We start from the raw sequence: 15,945 nt of genomic DNA, 5'->3' as shown, positions 1-15,945 counted from the left end.
GGCTGGCATGAGGAGTGGTAATTTGTTGCACTTTCAGATGAATGAAATATATGTTAGTGTCAGTCTGTATTACTGAATGGCATACTGACAGATGTCAGGTGCAATGGTTTTGAGCACCACCGAATACAACATGTGCTCTCAACCTCACGTTTACTGGATCCTATAATTACTGGAGTCAGAAAGGCACATTTTTTTAGGGTAGTCAGTTGACAGACAGACATACTGAAAGAAATAGTGCAGAAAAGGGCGATATTAAAATTAATTTGCTTTATCAGAACATTAAGGAGTTGAAAAATGAATTACGTGAGCTGCTTGTACGCTACTATATGTGGAAAATTCTAAAGTGATAGGTGTTCTGTGCCTGTCTGAACACCAGGTAACTGAAGGAATGGAAAGTTAAATATCAGGGATTATAGACTATCATAATTTCTGTGTAGAGTTAACATGGAAAAAAGAGGAGTTGTAACATATGTAAAAGTTGGACACAAAATCAAAAATATTGAAATAGATAGGTCTTGTGTTGATTAGAACCTAGATACACATGTTTGAGAGTTGTTACCGCAGAATACTTCTCTGGTAATTGCAACTACAGATCCCTTCTAGGAAATATCTAGTGATTGGTGAGAAATATAGATGCATTATTGAACTACCTGTCTGACAAGAAGAAACAATTAGTTTATGGAGATTTCAGTGTAAACTAATTAAAAGATACAGACAGTAACAATGAACTGGAATCATCATTTCGACATTTCAATCTAATTTCAGTAATCAGTTTACAACTCATCTGCAGCTTGATACATTAACAGCACTGATGGATAACATTTTTATTGGCAGAGCTCAGGCTGGAGCAATGTTTACCCAGTTGTTATTGTACTATCAGATCATGATTCACAATTAATGGAAACAAACAATATAGCACCTTACAGGGCCGAGGCACGTTCAAATAAAGCAGTGAGGCTTATTAATGAAAATAAGATAAAATGTTTAAAGAGTACGTTAAAAGAGGTGGTATTGGATGAGGTATAGAAGAGATGTTAATGTCAAATTCAGTTCATTCCATAGTAAATTTATGTCAGTATTTGAGAGTGGCTTTCCTAAGAAGTTTTCCAGAACAAATAGCAAGTAAGCCATGAGTAACTAAAGGAATTAAAATCTCATGTAAGACAAAGAGAGAAATTTGTATAAAGGCCAGAATAAATCAAGATCTGATATTGCTTGCATAATACAAAAAAGGGTAATATTTGAAGGAAAATCATTAAAATATCAAGAAGGTGGGAATTTAAGGAGATGGGACCTGGATAAACTGAAAGAACCAGAGGTTGTACAGAGTTTCAGGGAGAGCATATGGGAACAATTGACAGGAATGGGGGAAAGAAGTACAGTAGAAGAAGAATGGGTAGCTCTGAGGGATGAAGTAGTGAAGGCAGCAGAGGATCAAGTAGGTAAAAAGACGAGGGCTAGTAGAAATCCTTGGGTGACAGAAGAAATATTGAATTTAATTGATGAAAGGAGAAAATATAAAAAGCAGTAAATGAAGCAGGCTAAAAGGAATACAAACGTCTCAAAAATGAGATCGACAGGAAGTGCAAAATGGCTAAGCAGGGATGGCTAGAGGACAAATGTAAGGATGTAGAGGCTTATCTCACTAGGGCTAAGACAGATACTGCCTACAGGAAAATTAAAGAGACCTTTGGAGATAAGAGAACCACTTGCATGAACATCAAGAGCTCAGATGGAAACCCAGTTCTAAGCAAAGAAGGGAAACCAGAAAGGTGGAAGGAGTATATAGAGGGTCTATACAAGGGCGATGTACTTGAGGACAATATTATGGAAATAGAAGAGGATGTAGATGAAGATAAAATGGGAGATACGATACTGCGTGAAGAGTTTGACAGAGCACTGAAAGACCTGAGTCGAAACAAGGCCCCCGGAGTAGACAACATTCCATTGGAAATACTGATGGCCTTGGGAGAGCCAGTCCTGACAAAACTCTACCATCTGGTGAGCAAGATGTATGAAACAGACGAAATACCCTCAGACTTCAAGAAGAATATGATAATTCCAATCCCAAAGAAAGCAGGTGTTGACAGATGTGAAAATTACCGAACAATCAGTTTAATAAGCCACAGCTGCAAAATACTAACACGAATTCTTTACAGACGAATGGAAAAACTAGTAGAAGCCGACCTCGGGGAAGATCAGTTTGGATTCCGTAGAAATACTGGAACACGTGAGGCAATACTGACCTTACGACTTATCTTAGAAGAAAGATTAAGGAAAGGCAAACCTACATTTCTAGCATTTGTAGACTTAGAGAAAGCTTTTGACAATGTTGACTGGAATACTCTCTTTCAAATTCTAAAGGAGGCAGGGGTAAAATACAGGGAGCGAACGGCTATTTATAATTTGTACGGAAACCAGATGGCAGTTATAAGAGTCGAGGGACATGAAAGGGAAGCAGTGGTTGGGATGGGAGCGAGACAGGGTTGTAGCCTCTCCCCGATGTTATTCAATCTGTATATTGAGCAAGCAGTAAAGGAAACAAAAGAAAATTCGGAGTAGGTATTAAAATCCATGGAAAAGAAATAAAAACTTTGAGGTTTGCCGATGACATTGTAATTCTGTCAGAGACAGCAAAGGACTTGGAAGAGCAGTTGAATGGAATGGACAGTGTCTTAAAAGGAGGATATTAGATGAACATCAACAAACGCAAAACGAGGCTAATGGAATGTAGTCGAATTAAGTCGGGTGATGCTGAGGGAATTAGATTAGGAAATGAGACACTTAAAGTAGTAAAGGAGTTTTGCTATTTGGGGAGCAAAATAACTGATGATGGTCGAAGTAGAGAGGATATAAAATGTAGACTGGCAATCGCAAGGAAAGCATTTCTGAAGAAGAGAAATTTGTTTACATCGAGTATAGATTTAAGTGTCAGGAAGTCATTTCTGAAAGTATTTGTATGGAGTGTAGCCATGTATGGAAGTGAAACATGGACGATAAACAGTTTGGACAAGAAGAGAATAGAAGCTTTCGAAATGTGGTGCTGCAGAAGAATGCTGAAGATTAGATGAGTAGATCACATAACTAATGAGGAAGTACTGAATAGGATTGGGGAGAAGAGAAGTTTGTGGCACAACTTGACCAGAAGAAGGGATCGGTTGGTAGGACATGTTCTGAGGCATCAAGGGATCACTAATTTAGTATTGGAGAGCAGCGTAGAGGGTAAAAATCGTAGAGGGAGACCAAGAGATGAATACACTAAGCAGATTCAGAAGGATGTAGGTTGCAGTAGGTACTGAGATATGAAGAAGCTTGCACAGGATAGAGTAGCATGGAGAAGTGCATCAAACCAGTCTCAGGACTGAAGACCACAACAACAACAACAACAACAACAACAACAACATATACATCCTGACAGAAATTAGTAAAGCTGATAATAAGATTAAAACTATGTGGGACATTGTAAAATGGTTAACATGACAGCCAATCAGTGTACAAGATACCATCACAATTAAACTGAGCAACAATGTTGTGGCTGACAGTTCACAAGCTGTGAATAATTTTGACAATCACTTTCTACATGAGCCATCAAAAACAGAATTAAATGATTCAGTTGAGGAAGCAAGAGAATATATTAAAAATGTCAGTCCAAAAAACTTTATGCAACCAGAAGTAGCACCAGAATCTGTCAATGAAGTTAATAGAATTTTAAAAATTCTAAAAAAAAAAAATAAAAAAAGAAAAGATGCTTGTATGGTGTTGACAGAATTTCAAACAGAATTTTGAAAATTGCTCTAACTTAATAAGTAATGTTCTTAGTGATATGTGTAATGCATCACTGCCACAGGGAATTTTTCCACATATATTACATTATACAACTGTTAAACCTCTTCATAAGAAAGGAGACAAGAAAGACTTAGATAACTATCACCCAATTTCCTTACTGACATCTCTTTCCAGAATATTCAAAAAAGTAATTACTACCAGAACCCTGAATTTTAAGTAGGAACAGTTTACTTAGCATATCACAGTTTGGATTCCAGAAGGGTTGCTCAATGGTGAATGCTATTTGTACATTCACTCAGCGAATATTAAAAGCTATAAATAATAAAATTTTGCCAGTTGCAATTTTTTGTGATCTTTCCAAAGTGTTTGATTATTTAGACCATTTTACACTCTTAGAAGAACTCAGGTTTTATGGAATCGAGGGCTGTATATGCAAATGGTTTTAATCAGACTTAACAAACAGAATGAAAAATTTGTGCCAAATAATTCAAACAATGTTGAAAGGTAGAAAAGTTTAGTGACTAGGAAGAAATCACAAAGAGAGTCCCATAGGGTTCAATTTCAGGTCCACTCCTATTCCTTACATAGCATGTGAATGACTGTCCATTTAACATTCAACAACAAGAAATGGTACTTTTTGCAAACAATACTAGTGTTATAATAAATCCTATTTGAGAGAAAGCAATGAAAGACATTTTTAATGATGTTTTTCAAAGCATTATTAAGTGGTTCTCAGAAAATGCACTCTCCCTAAATATTGAGATTCAGTTCTGTACTACAATTAGAATCATACCAACAGTTGGTATAGCACATGAACAGGAGTCAATAAATGGGGCAGAATGCTCAAAATTTTTGCATGTATATATTGACGGAAATAAGAGTATTTCTGAGCTTCTCATACAAAAGTTCAGTTATTTCTGCTCTTCATATAATTTCTGGTCTTAGAAACGAACAAATCAATCTTGTCACATATTACCATTCAGTAATGTTTTATGGAGTAATTTTCTGTGGTAATTCACAATTCTGATTGCACAAAAGAGAGTAGTAAGAATAATATGTGGTGTTCACCTACATACTTCACATCAGTACCCCTTAAATGAGTTGGGCATTTTAACTGGCACCATCACAATACATTTATTTGCTAACAAAATTCATCCTAAATAATCCATTACATCTTGAGAAGAACAGTGATGTCCATACCTACAACACTAGAGATAAAAATGTTTATTATGTATTATTAAAGTTGTCAGTGGCTCGGAAAGAATTTCAGCATGCAGCACAAAAATTTTTAATTATTTTCCCAATTACATAAAATGTTTGACAGGTAGCAAAGCAAGTTTTAAATCCTATATGAAATCATTTCTGCTTGGATGACTCCATCTATTGCATGTACAAATTTCTATTTAAAAGCTGGTAGCCTGAGAGGGGCCCCTTGTTTGTAAGTGTACTTGCATAAGTAGGACTAAAAAATATGTTTTTGGTGTTAAAACCAGTCAGTTACTGCAAATTCATTCATTCCACACCACTTCAATAAAAGAATCATTCAAATAATCTCTGGAATATTTAAGTAACTGACTGACTGACTAACTAACTAACTCAGTGCAATAAGGATGCTAACCACCATATCACAGAGGTTGTAGAACTCGAGTTATTAAGCCCTGCGTGAGATACTCCACGTGCCATATTTCAGCTGGACAAAGTGTGACCACATCGGACAATGAAGATATGAGCCACATTCGAAGAATGGTGGGTAACACTGTCATATTGGTCTGCACATTTACCTGGCTTGTCACCCATTGACCAGGTCAGCGATATGAATGGTTAGCAAGTTATTTCTTGTGGTCCTCCAGTAACTGCTCATAATGTTTTTGCATTCACATTAAAACTGGGTGGATGAAAGTGGCTCCAGACAATGTCCATACTCTTTAACTTATTGCCATAATAGTTAAAGGTCCTGATTGTAGCACAGGAGGACTTCTTACTGTACTGAATTCTTGAAAATCAGACATAATGTTCAGTTCTGTAGTCCTAATCTTTTGTGGATTGTCATATACCAAATCTGTGATATGGAGTTCATTTCAGTCACATGTATGCTTGGTGTTGAACATTTGCAAATGTTAGTGTAGTTTGATTTGTAAAGATTATTCAGTAAAGGCCACATCTCTTAGTTGCTACTGCAGGAGCTAAGATTAATGGCAGATTAGATTAGATTAGATTTACTTTCATTCCAATTGATCCGTAGTGAAGAGGTCCTCCAGGATGTGGAACATGTCAGAAAAACAACAATACATGACAAATATTTATAACTAAAACAAATAAGCTAATGTACCATTCCACAGGTCCCAATTGGAATGATCGTCATTTTTTAATGATACTAAGTCATTTTACAAATACTAATGCACTGAATTTAAAATAAAAAAGTTTTTTATTTATTTATAAGGTAATAAACATGTAATACAACTACTGTAATACTTATTTACAATGAACACATTACTGCACTGAAATGGTGCAGAAGTTATGTTGTACTTATATACAAATCAGTTGGTTTTACTAAGAAATTCGTCAATGGAGTAGAAGGAGTTGGCCACCAATAAATCCTTTAGGCTTCTCTTAAACTGAATTTCATTGGTTGTTAAGCTTTTTATGGCTGCTGGCAAGTTATTGAAAATGTGTGTTCCTGAATAATGCACACCTTTTTGTACAAGACTAAATGACTTTAAATCCTTGTGAAGATTATTCTTATTTCTAGTATTGATTCCATGAATTGAGCTGTTGGTTTGAAAAAGTGATATATTTTTAATGACAAATTTCATTAAGGAATAAATATATTGGGAAGCTGTAGTTAGTATCCCTAGTTCCCTAAACAGGCTTCTGCAGGATGTTCTTGAGTTCACACCACATATAATTCTTACTGCACGTTTTTGTGCCCGGAAAACTTTAGCTTGGCTTGATGAATTACCCCAAAAAATAATCCCATATGACATTATGGAATGAAAGTAAGCATAGTATGCCAGCTTTTTCATTTTTATATCCCCTATGTCTGACAAAATTCGCATTGCAAACAGAGATTTGTTAAGACACTTCAGCAGTTCTGTGGTGTGCTCCTCCCAGTTGAATTTATTATCAAGCTGTAACCCCAAGAATTTAACACTGTCCACTTCTTCTATCTTCTTGTCATTGTATGTTAGACATATACTCTTGGGACACCCCTTACAAGTTCTGAACTGCATGTAGTGTGTTTTTTCAAAGTTTAGTGACAAAGAATTGGCTAGGAACCAGTGATTAATGTCCACAAATATTTTATTGGCTGATCTTTCTAAGACTACACTTGATTTGCTATTTATTGCAATGTTTGTATCATCGGCAAACAAAACAAACTTGGCATCTGGTAATGTTACTGATGAAAGGTCATTGATATACACAAGAAAAAGTAAGGGCCCCAAAATGGAACCTTGTGGGACCCCACATGTAATTAGTTCCCAGTTGGATGATGCCTGATAGCTTGATACATGTCTCTTTCCTAATAACACCCTTTGTTTCCTGCCAGAGATATAAGATTTGAACCATTTTGCAGCATTTCCTGTTACACTATAATGATTTACACAGTCAAATGCCTTTGACAGATCACAAAATATACCAGTTGCCTGCAATTTTTTGTCTAATGAATTAAGCACATTTTCACTGTAAGTGAAGATAGCCTTCTCAATATCAGAACCTTTTAGAAATCCAAACTGTGACATTGACAGTATGTTATTTGAGATAAGATGGTTATAAAGACGACTGTACATTACTTTTTCGAAAATTTTTGAGAATGCTGGTAACAGTGAAATTGGACGGAAATTTGATGCTATTTCTTTATCTCCCTTCTTAAACAGTGGCTTAACTTCAGCATATTTCAGCCATTCAGTTCCTGATCACTGTATAACTACAAAATCAGACATTAATATACTGCTAATGTTTTTGTGAACATTGAAGAACACAGATTTAGTAAGTATTGTAGTAATTGTTCTGAAATTGAAACTTAGAATTTACTGCCATGATGTTTTCTTAAAATTTATCATGCAGTTATATCTCATTGTGAATGTACACAACTACTTTCACAGCTTGAATGTAAATATACTGTCTGATTTTTGGGTGGAACATGAATTTCTCGGTAAACTATAGCATGTGTGTGTGAATATTGGAAGTGTAATCTGTAAGATGGATGTCAACAGAGAAGTGTATATGCTCACAGTGCATAGAATGAAGATAGGGTGAGGAGATTTATAATATTAAATAGGACTAAAGGTTGACTGAGATGGTAAATGGTTATTTTAGCTTAATCAAAGTCCAGATGATAGACACAGGTCAGTTATAAACTTGAAACAACAGTTACATATTTGTTAATCATTTCAGTGTAGATACTTGAAAATCAACATCTAAACATGTTCACATAAGCTCTAACCTCAACTCATTTTTCCTATTATGTCTGATGTTTTTGGAACTTGAATTATGTAGCCCTGTGCTATACTTTTTCCAAACAAACTATTTCAGGCAATTTTCAGAGGTTGAATTAAGAATGACACTGCAAACTTTATCTCAACATATGTCATAAGTGGAGTTTTTCTGAGTGATTAATAGTATATGAAACTTTTCTTTACGTAATGCAGAATGATCTAGGACAAACCTCACAATCAAACTGAGTCTTTCAGTAGATATAAGATTCCTGTTCATAGTGAAGAGAACATGGCTTCAATTATCATCCATTCTGCCATCACAAATTCCAAATGAGCTACTGTGTCCTTTGTAGTACATCTCTTTGATTAGAATGTCCTGAAAGTACCCTTGATTAGAAGGTAACCATCTTTGCTCTTGGCTGCTTTGCTTGTGTATTCTCTCCCTTAGGTGAAATGCTAGAAGCAGATACCAGGAAGCATGAAAAATAATTATCATAGCTAATATTGAAGTTTTCTGAAATTTATACATATTTGTTTAAACAGACTAGGTTTGTTAAAGTGGTTTTTATTAGTTAAAGATAGGATAATAGCTGGAGTATATAAAATATAATGATATTTAAGACAATTTTTCACCTGTCACTTAAAAGGTTGAAGTTGCCATTAAGTACTGCTGTCCTGCCAGGGTTCTTAAATGAAATAAGCTGCTCAAAAAAAGTTTTGATTACCTGCATATCCGTGGACATCTGTACGATTAGATTCAAGTAGAACAAGGAATGAAAGAATAAATCTTATGAAACTAAAAAGAAATAAATGTGCTATGAAACTAAAACATAGCATTAACCAAATTAAGGCAGTTTGTTCAAAAATGGACATCTTCACTCATTCGTGAAATCAAAAGTTGCTGTTGGGTAACATTTAATACAATGTTGCCACATCACATGCACTGTCAAATGCTTGGATCCCCCTGGCATACTGCACATGATGTGGTCCAGACATTGTTGCCCAAGCCTGTCCCACTCTTCGATGATTGCTCTCCTGACATCTTTCAGTGTGTGAGAAGAGTTCTTGGAGTGATGCAATTCAAACTTTAGCTGACATCAGATGTGCTTAATTGGATTCATGGCAGCAGATATAGGCAATTCCATTTAGTTGAGTCCTGCTGCATGGAGGAAGGTGTTCGTGAGATGGGCACATTAATTTCATGCAGTATCATCTTCAAAGAAGGATCCAGCTCTAAAAAGTCGACTGTAGGGCTGGATAATAGGTTGGAGCATCATATTCTGATATTATACATCCCCGTACAGTTATAGGAATGACACCCATTCAAGATAACAGCCCGAAACATGACTTTTCCACCTCTCTGCTGAACCCGTGTTACTACAAGCCAGGGATGTGTGTTGGCACCTGGCTACCTCAGTACTCATCTATGACAATCACTAGACATCAAACAAATCTTGCATATATAAGTGAGCAAAATGTGGCACCAATGATCCAGGTTCCACTCCACGTTTTCTCTACCCCACATTCTTTATGCACTATTGTGCTGGTAGGTTTGTACTTTTTTAAATGCACATCAAGTGGCCAAATTGATTGATTAAAGGTAGTTGCATAGTTACAAGCGGTATTTTATGATAGCAGTCATCAGCTGCTGTTGTGAATGCAAGTGAACAACTATGAGGCAAGTTTTCAGTATTTGGTTGAGAGACTGAATTGTGTTGTTGAGGTGCATACCAATCAAGTGAGCAACTTCCTACACAGACAAGCCCTCTTGCTGTAAAGTAACACACCATTATACTTTAAATCACCTTTTGAGGAGCATTGACAGGCTTAACAGAGTACATGAGCTGCAGTGCAGAGTTGGCGATTGGGAACGTAGCAAGCTTTAATGAACTGCACTCAGAATGCAGGTTCATTTTTACTTCTGTTATACTAGTTGCTGTACATAATGATTTCCTGTGGTCAAAAGAGTCTGACAAAGATGTGTACTACACTAAAATAAAAGCTATGCAACTCATGAGGGTAGTGGAAAAATTTTTTTGAGCAGCTTATGATAAGTTATTTAGAAAAAAACCATAATTATAAATACAATCTGGGGATCTGTAAATGCGCATGATAATCATTTTTACTGTTGTTATTTCAACAGTTGTGACCTCAGTACCTCTCAATGGCCAACTTATAAACGAGAAATTGGACAACATTTTGCAACTTGACATACTGAGATACTTGATCAGTCATGAAAAATTCATCATAAAACCATTGTACTACCTTTCATTGCCAATATTGGTGGAAAAATAAGGTAATTGTGTACATTTTCCATTACATGTCACTAAATTTATGGCCTTGAAATAGTTTTAAAAAAATAAAATAAAGAAATTAACTTTTTAAATAATCAGAAATCTCAGTCTAGCAATTGTGAACCATTTTCAGTTTAATATATTTATCTCACAGAGTAAGAGAGTCTAATTTTATGCCAAATTCTATAGATGAGTTTACAACTGATGTCAGAGGCAACAGAAAATTTCCAAACGTAACAGTGAAAATATAAATAGATATTTGTAGTATAACATGTGCTAAATAGTGTGTTTTTGCTTACCTAGTTCTAGCAGACTGCAAACACTTTAGAAGCAACAGAGACCACTCACCAAATAGTAGAAGCATTGAACTGCATTAAAAAAACTTGCAAGCAAGAAAGAGAGGAGGATTGGGGGGAGGGGGGGAGGGGAGTAGCTGGCACCTCATAGGGAGTCAGAAGGTATGCAGGTTTGGGTACAGTGTGTTAGCAGAAATTGAGACCAGGAGGATTATGAGAGCAAAGGATGTGCTTCAAGGATAACAGTTATCTGTGTAGTGCAGAAAAGCTGATTTGACAAAAAAGTAACACCAAAGTTGGTCATAAAATGAAATGATTTTTCCCTGTCTCTGTTAATAACTTATGTCAATATATTGCTCATATCATGAAATTCCTTCATTTCATAGAATGGGTGCTCTAGTTGTCAGCTGTAACTCCAGAAGTCTAGATCTACTTATTTTGCCTCTGGTGTTGGATATCTTCTCTTGCACAGCACAAATATAGAGGTTTGTAATTGAAGGTATTTTCATGTTGACAAAGAGGGGTCAGCAACAACTTTCCACTTCAATCTAACTACCTCCTGTATTTTCAAAGCGTCTGTGATATGGCTGGAGTGTCACCATAACAACAGACTGAAAGAAATGTGAAACTGAAAAAAACAACAACAATGTAAGCCATCCTTAGACACTCATCCATGACTAAACCTACCAATTTCTATGTAGATAGGACACTCATGCTGTATTTCTAAAATATTTTACTTATTTGACTTCTATGATTTCAGAGGATCATAGTGGAAGGTTACTGCATTTTGTCAGGGTTACAGAGTGGTTTATTAGGTGCAAACTAATTCTTTGCCCAGCCCAGTGCAACACTATAGCATTACCAGATAAATGACAGAGGCCCAATATAACTGAACAAATCATTAATACCCACTCTGAAGAAAAATGGCCCCATAACTGCACCTTGCAGTCATTACTTCCTTCACAGCAGAGTGCTGTTGTTTAAATAGGAGTGAACTACAGCTACAGATAATTTACTTATCCAATAAATTCGAATTTTGAAAGCAGTAAGTCATCTGTTGATAACCAAACTGACTTGTGCAGAGAGTATTAAATTTTTAAAATGTTTGCACAATTGATCGTGTATTGAAGACTCCTAACTTTTTAGAGAAGACAGGGATTATAGGAACAGGTCAGTAATTTTGTGAAGGCATGAGCTTATTTGTCAACAAGTCAGGTACATTTTTTTCCTTTCTTTTAATTGTGTGATTAAATACCACATAATATTTTGCAGAATCAGTGAGGAAAGGAACATATAGGAAATACTGACAAGAGTAAGGGACAGGATGATAGGACATCTGTTACAATATCAGGAAATAACTTCAGTGATACTAAAGGGAGCTGTAGAGGATAAAAACTGTAGAGCAAGACAGAGATTGGAAATCAGGACATAGAGGACAGAGGACATAGGCTGCAATTGCCACTCTGAGATGAAAGGGTTGACACATGAGAGGAATTCATGGCAATCCATATCAAACTAGTCAGGAGACCCATGACTCAAAAAATAGACATTCATACTTTTGGAGTAAGAGAATTTAGAAACATCTGTGGGTGTGATAATATCATAGTGAAATTCATACTTCCAAGGGATCCCTGCACGCAGAAGATCTGTTGTATTGATTTTGCATCTCTGTTGCTTTCTGAGTTCAGACATGAGTGATTTCAGTCAATTGGATTGAGCATTCTTGTATGTTGATAGGAGTACACTCTTGTCTTATGGTTATCCCATGCTACCTGGCACTTGATGGGAGTATATAGTGTTCATGTGATACACTTTTTAGCTAGAGTAAGTCTGTCTTTGTAGTGTTTCTTGCACTTCAGGGAACAATAGGCTATACATGTGGTGTTTTCTACTTGGTCCCACCGCAACAAGAGCTTTTATAAATTCTAAGCAATATGAGGATCTCTTTCTTAATATGATCCAGGTCATCAGAATTAAATTTACCCGGATATTTGGGCAGATCTTCTCAAGTGATTAACAATAGTGCTATAAATCAATGAATCTTTACAATAAATGACCAAAAAGAAGTTCCTCAGATTGTTAATTTGAGTTTCATACCCAAAGCCCCAACTTACATCTCTTAGATAATTTATGATCACATTAATATAGTCCTCTCTCAGATCTCTAACCCATACAATACATTGCTCAATATTTATTAGCGTGTTTGCATCTAAATGAGAATGTTGTTCAAAACAGATTGAGAGAAGGTATTTTATCATGTTCAGCAAAGCATCCCTCTCCCATGATACTTAGTTTGTACATACTCTTGAGAAGGTAATAATAATATTATCTCAACAGACATTCATACAAATTGGTTAGTAGTTTGTGCAATACTAATTTAAAGAGCTGGAAAGCTTAAAAAAAAATCACCACAGATGTTGACATTAATTTCAGATTTTCGAATCTGCCATCCTAGATTAAAATTTTTCCCAACACTTATTTCCATCTGCACTTGGAGATCTGTATAAACTGACAAGAACAATATTCTCTTCTCTCTATCTTATACAGCAAAATTCTGCATCAGGATGAAATTTCATAGTGGTAAGACACTGGGTTTGAATGTGGAAAGATGGTGGTCCAAATTCCTGTGCAGACATCCAGTTTTAGGGGCTCTATGATTTCTCTAAATTGTTCCTTTGAAAAGGTATGGCAGATTTCTTTCTATAGTTCAAGCCTCTACTCTATCTCTAACGACATCAATATAGATGGAAAATTGTAACCTAACTCTCTTTCCTTCCTTCCTTCATCAAGCTCAGTTCAGTACAAGTTTACAAATATCTTTGCAAATGTAAATGAATCTCTAACAAATTTCCAGAACCTGTATATTTTCTTATACTTCTACTCATAATGGCTCCACTAACACACCCATGTGGGATGTAAAACTAATTTTGATTGTTAACTAATGTTTTGACTCACACGCAATATGTCAACATTTTCAATGCAACAGACACGTTCTAATTCTAACATTATTCCTGATGCAGATAATATTAACTTTCAATAGTGTAACTTTTTTTTATTTCTGTCATTCTTTTTCTGCAGTCAACATTCTTATCAGCAGAACACCTCATTTGTGATGCATGTGGGCTACAGTCTCAGTACATCACATTATAAATTTATATTTGTACAAGAGGACTGAGATAAGTTTAATTCAGTTACTTGGTAAATAATCAGCCTGTCACATTTCTTCAAGTTTTAGCCTTCTTTGTGTTTCCTTATTCAGGTGTTAAGCTCATTTTTAGGACACAGATTATGTTTATTGTTAAAATGGTGAATAAGAGTAGTAATGGGTGAGTGAGTAAATATGACTAATTGAATTTGTATTTTACAGCTTTTCAAGTTTTATTTCACATACACAATAAACAGCAGCCCTTTTTGTTAGATGACATTTTGTGGTATTAGTGCATATTTACAACCATATTGCAATCAGTGTTGAATTAAACACGTTCCATTTCATACGTCTTCCTATAATTCCCAATAATGAGATGCTCTTCCTAATAATTTATGAAACAGGTTGCACATTTGGCTCATCACCTATTGTAATGGAGTGCACATTATCTGGTACTGATGGCCCTCACTCCAGAACAGAAATTCAGGAATCAGCAGTCTGTGACCTGCTTGCAGACTTGTGTGAGGCATCCAACAGTTGGGGAAGGAGGGGGGAGGTGGGGGAGTGTCACCAGTCATACCTTATTGTCCGTCGCTTACATCCAGAATTCTTTCCACTGAGCCCGACTCTATTTTGACAGTAAGATGGCAACACATTGGGGAGTGGGATACTGAAGTTCAGTGTGTGTCAAGCAAGACCATAGCTCTTGATTTGTTACCAGTACTTCTCAAAGTGCCCTGGACCCAGCAGCTAACTGCCAGCTTCTCCCCAGCTTTACTAGGCAGAGATGAGTGTCTTTGATGGCCTGGGCTTCTCTATCTGTTGTCTTGATCAGATATGGCTTGAGATCTGGAGCTCATGAAGAATTTCACAGTACCAATACGCCTCATTCGTTCCAGAGCCCAGAACACAGAATGTAGCTTCACATCAGATACTGTAAATCCATTTGGTAAATCAGACTTGAAGGAGGTAGCCTTTAGTATTGTCCTCAAGATGGGTGGGCCCCTCTCATTCATTTTTAACCTTCCCCTAACATATCCCTCTCTCCTTGCTGAGGAAGGAACAATTAGTTTGGAAAGGTACTTGGTATATAGAAGCAAATATGTTATATGTGTGTTGGCAGCACAGACAATTATCCTTAAGATAAATACTGGCCAGAAATGTCACTAAGCTTTTTTGTTTTGATACACTTATTTTTTTATAATGTATATAAGTATTTATGGCTCTCTGCATTTCTCTCGAAGCAAAAAATTCAAATAATCCAAGAATTTTATTATAGTTTCAGAAATAAAGAAATGTTTAATTGAATTCATTATTGTATAATGTCTCTCCAAATTAAGTGAGTGCCATTTTAACCCTTTGTTATTTTCAGACAATTATGTGGAGGGAAAAAAAAAACCACCAAAATTCCACAGTGCAAGTTTGTGAAGCTTCTACTATAGAAAATTAATTTTTTTTTTTTTGCAGGAAGTTCGTGCACATTTATACTCAATGTGGAGTGGTGGTGATATGGCTTTCATGAGGGTGCCAGAATCAGCTGAGTTACCAGATGGTCCAAGTCATACTGATAAAACTTAAAAAACTTTTAACTATAAATGTTGTGTGCATGTGATTTTAAAGGTACAAATTATGAGATTGTTTAATATAGTTTATGAATGTTCATATTTCTTCTTTATAAACTGTGGTGCTATACCATTGCAGATGTCACCCATAATAAAAGAGATCTTCCTTATTGCTATATTTTTCTATTATATTTGAGAGTGTGTTTGAACTGGCTTTATTTGAAAGATTGTTTCAAAGTGTTTTTCCTTTATTATATAGTCTTATCCCATTTTAGTGAGCAACTTCTGAATCTAGAAGAAAACATGCTGCCCCAAAAATTTAAAACTGTTTCCCTTTCAAATAATTACTAGCAGATTTTAAATATAATGTTGAACATATGTATGTGTGTAGTAAAGTGGTTTGTGGGATAAGGTATCCCGCATGAG

General features: G+C 35.8%; 1 protein-coding gene across 3 annotated transcripts in view; it reads left to right on the top strand.

The window, feature by feature from the left end:
• LOC126187940 (uncharacterized) overlaps nucleotides 1-15,675 on the top strand; it is a 257,980-nt gene extending 242,305 nt beyond the window's left edge. For 2 of the 3 annotated variants that reach the window (XM_049929307.1, XM_049929306.1), the window contains one exon: nucleotides 15,425-15,675. In XM_049929307.1, the coding sequence (XP_049785264.1) occupies nucleotides 15,425-15,535 (111 nt within the window). In that variant the 3' untranslated portion in view covers nucleotides 15,536-15,675. Of the gene's footprint in view, nucleotides 1-10,365; nucleotides 10,519-15,424 lie in introns of all 3 variants that reach the window. The other variant, XR_007537812.1, reaches the window with a different exon arrangement.
• Nucleotides 15,676-15,945: the final 270 nt, after the last annotated feature.

The sequence above is a fragment of the Schistocerca cancellata genome, chromosome 5 (genome assembly GCF_023864275.1).
Source record: "Schistocerca cancellata isolate TAMUIC-IGC-003103 chromosome 5, iqSchCanc2.1, whole genome shotgun sequence".
NCBI lineage: Eukaryota > Metazoa > Arthropoda > Insecta > Orthoptera > Acrididae > Schistocerca > Schistocerca cancellata.
This window is presented reverse-complemented; position numbering and strand designations above follow the sequence as displayed.